The sequence below is a fragment of the Hyaloscypha bicolor genome (assembly GCF_002865645.1).
Source record: "Hyaloscypha bicolor E unplaced genomic scaffold K444scaffold_10, whole genome shotgun sequence".
Lineage (NCBI taxonomy): Eukaryota > Fungi > Ascomycota > Leotiomycetes > Helotiales > Hyaloscyphaceae > Hyaloscypha > Hyaloscypha bicolor.
The window spans coordinates 782,705-795,048 of record NW_020194512.1 but is presented as its reverse complement, the minus strand read 5'-3'; the positions used below and the strand labels follow the sequence as shown (position 1 = coordinate 795,048).

The window sequence follows — 12,344 nt, the reverse complement described above, 5'->3', positions numbered from 1 at the left end:
TGTCCAAGATTCACCCCCTGCTACATCGTCGATGTCGCCAGCGATTCGAATTTCGGAGGCCTGATGGTGAAGCGCAACACCAGATAAGACCTGCACCAGGCATTCAGGGCGATCAGCCTTGTGTGACTGGAATGAGCGAATTCCGCCGAGCGGGAAAGGGTCGCGTCTCCTCGCGTCTCATGCGCACCTTAGGGCCTCTCCTATAGCGGCATCTACACTATGCCACATCGAGCTAGCGGAGGGCAAGCTATGTACCATCTATACAATAGTAATCACTACCTCTGTCTCACCGTCCAAAAGCTCAGGGAAGTCAACATTTTCGACCAGACTATCCCAAAATTTTGCCCATCCGATCCGTTCGTAGTTTCCACTGCCGTCTGCCACAAGTCGGATGATCATATAGCTTATGAAGCATCGTGACGCTCCGAATATTTCTATTGTCGTCGGTTGGGTATCAGTGTTTCGAAACATTCGAAGCTTGAATAGACGGCCAGTTATACTTTTCAAGTCACAGCCAATGGGAGTATCAGGCAAAAAGGGAAAGTGCCGGCCGGTAGCCGACAAAACGCTGCTGGTGGGAATCTCTACCTGGCATGGTTTATGCCTAGCATGCCCTTTATCTTGTAGAATTACTTGATCATCACTTTTACAGATGCGAGATAACCAATTGCTTCTTCTACTTCTGGACGGCTCGTGCTTATGCTCGAGGAAGTATATCCTGTTATGAGATTAGCAGAGTAATATCGTCCCTTGAAATAAAGCGGTTTAATAGGAGAAAAATTGCTTGGACGGGTGGCCGGCTGTGTTGCCTCCCTGGTAGAATTCACGGAGTAATTGTGAAGCTTCACTGCTCAGGTTTTGTTTACAAGTATTGATGGAAAAGAATAAAACCCTGCTCGTACTGACCTAGCTGGACTAAGCTTCCCTCGTATGGTAAGGAAGCCAGACTGAACTCCACCCGTCCGATCTTCACCAATCTGAACGGTCTCGCAAGCAATAACATCAACATCGGCGGCATAGGTCCCGTCATTAATGAAGATGCCTTGCGGACTGAGGCTCGTTTCATCCCATGTGATATGGCCATTAACTGCTGCCCAGCTCCAGGACGGCGCCCGCCATTCTCGTGGCCGGCCTTCGCAGCTGGAAGCCCGCCAGCACAGATCATCGACCAACGTCTGCGACCACAATCCAGCGAGATAATCGTCCTTCCTCAAGTTTTGTACCCTTTGAGCAAGGCCAGACAAAGCTGGCAACTTGTCTTTCTCCAGGGTCATATTCAGGTCAGAGTAGGTCTCGACGATTTGACGCCAGATTCGTGGATGTGCCATGTACTCATATAATCTAGGTTTTTCCAGCAACATCATACGTGTCCCATAATGATTGCTTATGTTACCACACACGCAGTCATGTTTATTCCTACATTCCCACCAGAGTTCCCTCTTGGTAAAGTGTAGCATTCTCGAAGAAAGCAGCCTTTCCTGGTAGCACCAAGCTCGTCGAAGAAGCGGTTGAGATTCTGGCAGCATGTCCTCAGGGAGTGCTACTCGCTGCACATACAATTCCTGCAATGTGCCTTCTCTTGTTTTGACTTGAAGCTTCAGGTGCGTATCAAACCGGGAGAGGAACCCATCGTCGTCGCTTCCGGCCGATGTAGCTCCGATCGTAAAGAAGGAATTCTCGTAAGTGCTTGCCATCTGCGCTGCTTCGTGCGACCAGTCCTCAATGCTATCTTGCACTATACAAAGGCTATCGATCCAGAGATAGCGAATGCCAAACTTTCGTGTAACTGTTATCGCATCCTGCATAGTTCGAGGTAGTTGATCAAGTGGAATCGACGCCCTGTTGGCTTTCAAGTTTGCCATCGTCGTAAGATGCTTGTTGCGGCTCTTGCCCCAGCAATGGCTCAAGCAAACGTATCGACTGGATATCCCTTTTGTGTCAGCCAGCTTGATGCCATTGTGCGGGAGCCCAGTCTCCAGGTCTAAGACGCGAGTAGGTAGTCTAGCTGCCTTGTTGGTGGCAGAACACGTCGTGTGTTCCTGATTGCAGCGATCAATCCATTCCTTCGCCCAGCATATTGCTTCTTCAGAAAAGTTCCCAACTAGTGTATTACGTATACGTAGATGCTGTTGTCTGGACTTGGGCCCAACAAAAGGCTTCCGGTTAATAGACAGGGAGAGAGACTGGTCGCCTGTGCAAGTCAGCGCTACCGTATTATGTCTAGCTACAAAGACATGTTGTAATCGTAGCTTCATACCAAAATAGAGCTTACTGACCATATTTAGTGAGAAATTCTAGGTGATCATTGGACGCCGGATGCCGGGTGATAACGAGACCGTCATGGACCCTCCAGCTGAAGGAGTCCTTATTGAATTTGCTCGGTTGCCAAAAGAATCTCATCGTCTCAATTATCATGCCACATGCTGGGCAATTCCTTCGCCTCGACGCAGAGGCCTTTTGGTAAGCCATAGTATACGCGCCATCTAACGTGGAATGCCTTGTAACCTTTTTTAGCCACGATTCTAGCTTAGCTACCGGCAGATCAACAGCTAGAAGATTAACGGGACAACTCCGCCGATGTTCGATATGGAAGCTAGTGCGGTAAATTGTCGCAATGGAGTAGCGTCGGTAACTTGCGTCGATGTCTGTGTCGTCCTCATCCAAAAGGGATGGCACAAATTGGCCAATGTCAGCGTGGCCTTCAGCCCAGCTGGCTGCCATGACTCGGTCAAGATTTGTGCAGATGTCTTCAAGGCGGTACAGAACACAATAGGAGCGGAATACGCACTCCTCCTATAATAAATAGACCCGTCTTGTGGAATTACTGGTCAATAGTTGATGGAAGGGACAGGGCAAGTGTGAGGCTTGTTCTAGCGCGAAGGCATTTCGCACTCAGAAGACAGAGGCGGGGGATCTGACACTAGCCTAATAACGTATAGTGCATACGCCGCTTTTGCTGGAGGTACCTACCAGCATGGCAATGTTGCATGTATCAGCGTGCCAAGGCTGCGTCAAGGCTGACAATGACTTCTCAGCATTGCAGTGGGGTTCTAAGGCTCAGATAAGAGTTGCTTATGAGTTTGGACCATTGCACAAGTTTAATGTTAGGGCTATGGTGAAGGAGCTTTGTTGCGCTATGAAAAGGATACTCTCCGCAAATCAGGCGCTCACGCGACGATGCAACGGCAATCTTCGCGGTAGCCAGATTCAGGAGGCTTAGAAATGGCCACAGTAGACGACGAATGCAAAATTAAGGAAGCTTTCGATGTATACAAGGAATTCCAACTGCTTAAGTTCAAAGTACCTATGGTTTGTCTCGTGACAGGGTGCGTCTCTCGACGCAGGGACGGACGTTATTAGATTATATATTTCACATTCAACCCTTTCAAAGTCACGCTCTCAGACGTGTTAAGAAAAACTTCATATAAACATATTGAAATATTCATTCTCTATAAAACACTAGCAATGGATTATTATAATCTTGCGAATACCAGTGCCCACTGACCAATCTTCCCTGCCTTTGGCATAGAATACCCTTCTCCTTCAAACGTGTCTTTGAAAATAGACTTTACCCTGAGCTCGGCAAAACGGTCAATATCGTAGTCATTCAAGCCAAACCTCAAGGGTCCGTTAAGGCTTCCCAGGCAGCGTAATAAGGGAGTACGAAATTCCCAGGCCCGAGATCTAACCCTATAGAATTCTGCTTCTTTGCATTATTCCACTCTCTTATCCTGAACAAAGACTGGTACTGCCATCCTTGCAGCCTGGTGAGCTGGAAGGTACTTGAATGGCTATTCTAGTATCTACTCTAATATCTTGGGGATATAATATAATAAAGATATATGAACTACCCTATACGTACCTGAATGGATATATTAAAGCAAAACGTTCGTAACTAGATCCGCTGGAATCTCATTAAGGATCAGGCTCGGCAAAAATACCAATATCAATAATATTAATACTTGCCCCATATTTTAATTATTATTTAATTATTCTTATTTACTATTATATTATATAACTTAAAAATGAAAGATTTGTAAGCATTAAGAATGCTAATAATTTGGTTTAAATAAATATACAAAATAACTAAGTCTTTAATTAAAATATTAAAATATATTAAAATAGTGACTTTTTGAGTTTTGCGATCCCGATAAGCTTATCGCTAATTGTTTAGCGTGCAGTCCCTAAATTTTAGGCAGTTTATCGCTAAATTTATAGGCTAGAGGCCCCTAAATTTTCGCCCAAATTTAGTAATAAGGTATTAATACTAAAATTTCTGGTATTTTTGCCGAGCCTATTAAGGATATTACTACCATAATCTGGTATATATCAGATGCTTTTTCCTTCTATTAGCTATATTAAGCGGGAATAGAATATAGAGATAGGGCATAACCCCTGCGGGCCATATATCTTATAGGGCTGAGTAATAGCAGGTCCGATACTAGTAGGTTATAAGAGTAGAATTAGCAGGTCGGGAAACCGTACCATTATTAGCTATTTTATTAGCTGTTTTGAGTATATATAGACCCAAGGGAAGCATTACAGATGCTTTATTATACTAGTTTATAAAATCTCCTCGAGCTTTCCCTCCGTATTATCCGAGTTAGGTCTGGGAATAAAAGAATAAGCAGGATTTAAATACGAAATAATAAAAGAAAATAACGAAATATCTTGATTTAAAAATAAAAGAGAAGTTAATTTATATTATATAATTATTCTAATTATTTTTTGAAATTATACTCCTATATACTACTACTTTCTTTATTAATCTATCCTAACTTTATCTTTCCAGGAGTTAGCCTTCTAATATATCTAAGCTAGTCTTTATATAATAGTATTAAACTACTATATTTCTAATTTTTAATAAAAGTTTACTATAATAGTAATTATTACCTATTATAAAAGTAAGTTATAGAATTTCAGGTATCCGGTCTATAAGGGAATATTAATAAGAAGTTATAAGATCTCTATTTTAATTATTAGAGTTACTTATTAATATAGAACTCGTATTATATATAAATAGATCTACTAGTTTAGCTGCTTTCTAGTAAATTATAAGAGTATTTTATCTAGTATAGCCCGATTCTTTCTAATATTAAAAGATTTCAAATCTTTAAACTTATTAGGGTATTAAATATAGAAAGTATTTATTATAGTTATTTTTAAGACCTTATACTTCCTTAATAATATAATTTCTCCTAATTATAGATTAGCTAAAATAAGATTAGATTAAAAGAATTAAATATATTCTTTTTAGTAACAAGAATTAGTATAAATTTCAATTTATTAAATTTCTTCTCTTAAAGAAGTATTATAGCTATTCTAATAGTAGTAATAGTAAAGAAGTTAGAAAGAAACTCAACTTTTAATCTTTCGAAAAATCTAGAAATCTAAAGGCTAGCGGCTATAATAGTCTCTTTCTTTACTATAATACTATAATTGCCTACTTTAACTCTATAATATATTCCTCTATTAGTAACTAGCCTTATAATATCTTTCTTTTCTTTTCTTATACCTAGTATTAATACTTCTTTAGCTACTATTTCTATAGCTAAGTCAAAATTAATATAACTAATATTCTTATTAAACCGTAATTTCTTACTAGCCTTAAGCTTTAGTTTATTCTGGGACCCTATTATCTGTTTTATCTCCTTAACTAATATTATTTTATTATTTGGGTCCTTTATTATATTTAAGTAATTACTTTTACTAATTACTGTGGTACGGCAGGCCGTACTCGTCAAAAATCATGTTGTTTTGGCGGTTTTGAGGTTTAGGTCACATGGCAAAGGCTGCGGCCTTTTGCACGTGACTTGCGGAAATCACATAAGAAAGCTGGTTTTTCTGTAGACTTAGAGAATAATCCTTCATGAGTATGTAATTAATTAAGCTTTTGTATACTATATACTATTTATGCTTTACTATTTACGCTTTTGATTTGTTATTTTGCTATCAAGTCACGTTTTGCGCTCTGGTATACTTTATATGGGTTTTTGTCTTATTATAGTTTCCCTCCCACATTACTTAAATTTATCTTATCTAGTAATAGTACTTTCTATAAAGAAGATCTATTTACTAGATTTATAATACTTTCTTAATAAAGGTAATATAATTATTATTTTTATAAGCTATATAGATAATCTTACTTTTATTTTATAAAGTCATATATATATAAATATCCTTAAACTAAATAATTCATATATCTAGCTATTCTTATATTAAAGTAAGAATAATTAAAATACTAAAGCATTTTCCCCTAATAATTATATAATTAAAGTAGTTCTTATTACAAACTATAGCTACTATAGTATATAATAAATTTTTGAAAGTTTAGTAATAAGAGATTATTTCCTTATATTATTAATTAATAATATAATATGGCTTAATTATATAATTTAGAACTTCCTCTTATAATAAAATCTACCTAATTAAATAAGATATTAGCTAATTATATCTATTATAAAATATCTTTTAATAATATATATTACAGGATATAATACTATCTAATCTTTAATTATTATAAATCTATTTACTAATATCTCAAATAAAGAATTAGAATACTAAGAATTCTTATATAAGGCCAATTTTTATTACTATTAGATAACTTGAAATTTATAGTATATAATTATTAATTATATATATAACTATATTTTTATTTTCTAAGTAAACTATAATAATATTTAGTAGAGTAATTTTACTATATCTTTAGTTATATAATAAAATATTAGAATTATTAGGAAACCAGAAATAGCCCTGCCTAAAAGTCTTCTAATACTTGAGATTAAGGCTTTTAGCTATTTAATAGGTTATAATTTCAGTAAAGAATTTATAATATATAATAAAAAAAATATTCTAATATTTCTTTTTCCTATATTCTTTCTTTTCTTTTAATTAAATTATCTTATTCTTATATAAAAAGTTGGCTAATTTTATTACTATTTATTATATTTCAAGTTTGTAGTATAATAGCTATTAATTATATAAAAGACTATATATTATTTCCTAATTAGTCGAATCTCTAATTTCTGAGATATAATAATATTTATATAAGGAGGTTATATTATTTAGATAAAAGTAATTAGAGCTAATTTTCTTTTATATATTATTAAATATACTAATTATATTATCTTATATTAGGATAATATATACCGAGCTATAATAATAATTTACTACTAATAATTATATAAAACTATTACTACTATTATAAAAATAAAAATCAATTAAAATATATTAATAATATTTAATAGAAATTTCGCCTGTTTAGCTCCTAGAATTCTTTTTAAAGAAGCTAGCTAGTATAATCTATATATAGCTTTAATAAGTCTAGAAAATAAATAATTACTTACTAGTATTACTTAAGAAAGAAATTTGTTTTATATATTAATCTATATACTACTAGCCGGCTTTATATGGCCCCAAACTATACTTAAAAAGTTTTATATATAATATATAATATAGTATTTATACTTACTCATATTTCTATATATTTTTTTTAGATTATAAATTAGATTAGTATTAGCTATATAAGTTTACCTATAATAGAAGTACTTTATATTACTTAATAAGAGCAGAAGTATATTATATATACTAGTTTAGGGCTTAAATTATATGGCTTTATAAGGGCTTAGTAACTAATTTATTATTTTCTATAGGCTCCAAGTCTATTATCTTAAGATTTCATATTAAGATTCTTTATTTTACTAGATCTAAGGCAAACTCTAGTCTAATTTATCTCTTTACTTTTATAATAGATTAATAAGTTAGTAAGGACATATAATTCTAGTTAGAGTATTATACTTTAGAGAAATTACTTACTAATAATAAAGTAACTTTGCCTAGCTTTTTAGGAGAACTTTATAAGCTAATTATATATAGTATATTAAGAAATATTAATAGTATTTCCAAAGGCTATTTGAGAGGCATAATAATAGTACTAAAATTATAGCCTTATAAGAAAATATATTATTTAATAATAAGAATTCAGGATCCGAGCCTAATTTACTATTCCGGAATAAGAATTTATTATTTAAGAATAGAAATTCCCGAATATCTAAACTCGATTTCTTATAATTAATTAAACTCAAAGATATTAGTATTTCTGAGAGTATTATAGAGGTATTTAAATAAAACTATTATAGTTTTTTACGAATTTAGTTTCTAGTAAATTATTATAAATATATATATAATATAGAAATATATTATAAACTTAATAGTATCTTATAGAGATTCCTAATAACTCTATACTATAATCTTATTTTAGAGCTTAAGGCTATAAAGTAGTAATATTCCTGGGCTAAAAGTAGTATTATTACTATTATTATTATTATAATTTGTGAATTAGATATATATAACTCTAATATTATTTGGAAAAAAAGTAATAAACTAAATAAGAATTAGTTAAAGATATTACGGATTTATAGAGGCCTTATATTCTAGATATATAATTCTTTTTTCTAAGAAACCTAGTAATCTTATATAAGTTCTATTATTTATTATTAGGAAAATATCTAAATCTTTAGAAAGCTAGAAATAATATATATTAGTTAAAGGAAACATATTTACTAAAGTAATCCGGTTTCTTTATGACTTTAGTATTATTAATAAATATAAGAAAGAAGGCTAGAATAATTTAAGTAATAAAATTCTATAAATTTTTTATATATATTTTCGAAGTTTTATTTCTTTTTAACCTGGCTAATAATCCTAAATCAGATTAGCTACTAATTTCTTACTTATACTAGTTACTAGTAATACTAATATATATAGACCTGAATAATTAATACTTAGTTATAAGTAAGTAAATAATATATTATTAAGTAAAATTCTTAATCTAAAAATACTATTAAGGCTAGCTATAAATAGTCTAATTAAAATAAAATAGCTAGATATAGTCTAAGTATAATATTTCGGAAACTATATCTAAAATATATTTTTTGACTTCTATAAGTAAATGCTTTTACTTTAGACCAGGGCTAATAAGTTCTAGACCTGAATTCCCTTTATAATAATTAAATAGTTCTTAAATATAATATATATTTTAATAACTTCCTATAGATTTTATATAGTAATAGCTATATAATTAACTTATTTCTTAGTTTTTCTGCTTCTTACTATAAAGAATACTTTCCTGAGGGAAGTATTAAGAGGAAGTAAATAGAATATACTAAATATAAAAGAAGTCTAATATATAATTATAAAAAGAGATATAGGCCTTTTTACTACTATTATTATAGTATTTCTTCTTTATTAAATAATTCTTAATCTGTTATTATATTCTTACTATTAGATAAAATACCTCTATCTAATATAAGACCTAGCTATAATAGATATTAAAGCGAACTTAGCTATAATAAGTATTATTATATTAGTAATAATAGCTCTTTTATTAAATAAGAAATATATTTTCTAATATTTTAATTATAGTTAGATATAATTAGATAAGATAAAGTAATTAACTAAAGTAAATAGTATTTTGGAACTATTACGAATAATACTTTACTTTATTTACTTAATTATAAAAGAAGCAAAGATATATATCCTAAAGCAAGAAACTATTAACTAATATCTTAAGTACCCTAATATACAAAATACTAAATTACTTCTATAATAAATTAAGGAATTCCCGTAATAAGTAAACTAAATAGAAAGTAATATACTAATACTTATTATATTAAATATTATAGAAATATATAGATTAGCTATATAAGTATATTACCTTATTTGGCTTTTTAAATATAATTCCCTTATTATTCTAATTCTTTTTAGAGACTTATTATCTAATAATTTAAAGCTATAATCCAGGGTATCTTATTATTAAATAAGCTTATACTTTACTTATCTCTAAGCTTTATAAATTACTAATAGAAGATTTAGAATATAATAGTATTTACCTAGCCTAGTACTTTTTTATTATTTATATTTATATATAAAAAGTAGAGAATTATACTAAACTTATTAATATCCTGAATTATATTATAGGAAAAAACAAGTCTATAAGTTTTTACTTAAATAATAGTTTAGTTACTACTAATATATTTGAGAATATTAATAATCTATATACTCTTATTAAATAAATACGGGATTAGTAGGCTAAGAAATAGGAGAGTCTAAATATATAGAATTAAGAACTTTAATAATAAGAAAGAATAATAGAATATATTAATCTAAAAATAAAAGTTATAATATGTTTTATTTAATTTTATAGAACTTATACTTAAACTTTCGGTAATATCTTATTATAAATAGATGTTTTTTTTATAGTTTTATTCTAGTTCTATCTTTTTAATACTTTGCTTTATATATCCTAAAAATAAGCTATTATAATATTTCTAAATATAGGCAAAAACTTAAATAAATAATATAAACTACTTATAATAAAATATAGCCTTTAAACTTCTAATATCTAATCTAGAAAAGGATATTATTTAGGAATTAGAAGTTTTCTAATAAATATAAGTATTTTATTATAATTATAATATACTATTACTTATAAATAAAATAAGTAATTTAATAGCCTCTCTTTTATCTCTAGTATTATCTTCTCTAGTATAGTATAATTTATTTTAATTTTCTTAGTAGAAGCCATGAATTTAAGCTTATTAAAGTAAGTAATAGTAAAGGTACCTGTATTAGTAATCCAAAGTATTTTTTACTAAATAGCTAAAGATATTACTTTTCCTATAATATATTAGATATTTAAATTAGATTAATGACTTTAAATATACTCTATTCTATAACTAAAATTGGTATTAACTTAAATCTTTCATATTTATTTTTATTAAAAAAAAGAGTTATAATACTAATAATAGTAATACTAAAGAAACTATCCCAAAAATCATATAAAAATTGAATTCTCGAGCTTTTAAGAAGTACTAAAATCCAAAAACCTATAGCTATAATTATTATTTTCACTATAATATTTATTTTACTAATATATTTAATATTATAATAAATACTATTTATAATAAGAAACTTAGAGATATCTTTTTATTAGTATATTATATCTTAGTTTACTACTTCTATAACTACTACTTCTAAGATAAGAGCCGAGTTAGCTATTCTAATATCTTCTATAAGCTATAATTCCTCTTTAGTATCTAATTAAAATAGATCCTATAAACGAATTATATCTATTAGATTCTTTACCTTAATTAACTACTTTTTGAGATACTTAAAAAAAGGTTTATAATTATTTCTATAAACTATTTAGATTCATTTAGTCTTATAATAAAAATTATAATAAGGGAATTTAGTCTCCTATTTTTCCTTTACCTCTTTAGCTAATAATATGTATTTTTTATTTATATAAGAAATATAAATAATTTTACTAGTATTTTTTAATACTATCTTTATCTTAGAGTTTTTAAAGAGAATAATTTTTGTATTTAACTACTTTTTTTATAATATAAGAATAATTAAGATACTTATATAACCTTTACTAATAATAATATAATTAAACTAATTCTATATATTAAATTTCATTAATATAATAATAGATTATAAAGGTCTTAAATTATATTTAAACTTTACTAGGGATTATAATATACTAGCTTATAGTATAATATAGTAGTCTATAATATAATATAATATATAATAGAACTTTATTTAATAAGCTATTATAGTAAAATAATATAAAGTAATATAATTATAGTTTCTATAATATATAATAAAAGTTTAAAAGATTAATAAAATATAGATTTCCTTATATTTATCTTTAATAAGAATAATAGGAAATAATATAATAAAACTTAGAGATTAATTATATAATTTAATTCCGCTTAGTAATAATACTAAAGTAGTCTAATAAATCCTCTAAAGCCAAAAGTATATTTTATATAATAGTACTATACTTAAGGTTAGAGTATTAATAGGTATAGTAATTATTTAATTTATTATATTATATTGAATTCCCTTTTTACTTACCTATAAAGTATAATAATTAGTTTTTTTATAGATAAGTACTAATTATATTATATATATTATATAGCTATCTAAATACTAACCTATATTATCTTAAATAAGATAATAATATATATTAAATAATAATAAATACGGAATAAATTAATTACTAATAGCCTTCCTAAAGCTATATATTTTTGGCTCTAGGTAATATATATAACTAGTATACTTTTAGCTCTTATTAGGTAATATAAAGGCTTTATCTTATAAGTAATCTTATATAACTAGTACTAACTCAATTTATAATCTAAGAGAAATATAATAGTATTTCCTTCCTAATATAGTATATAATATTTACTTATCTAATATACTTATTAGCTATAAAAATAGTAGTTTTTTATAACCTAAGCTACCTTTTTATATATCTTATTTCGTAAATTACTATT

At 29.0% G+C, this 12,344-nt stretch overlaps 1 protein-coding gene across 1 annotated transcript; it reads right to left on the bottom strand.

Annotated features, from left to right (window-relative positions):
- Nucleotides 1-258: 258 nt before the first annotated feature.
- Nucleotides 259-2,847, bottom strand: K444DRAFT_658144 (HET-domain-containing protein; the record flags this gene model as incomplete). Its single annotated transcript, XM_024886226.1, has 3 exons — nt 2,277-2,847; nt 907-2,191; nt 259-718 (listed from the first exon to the last, which is right to left on the bottom strand). Exons 1-3 carry the CDS (start codon nt 2,719-2,721, stop codon nt 259-261), a joined length of 2,190 nt encoding a protein of 729 aa, XP_024743862.1. The 5' UTR covers nt 2,722-2,847.
- Between the last annotated feature and the right edge of the window lie 9,497 nt (nt 2,848-12,344).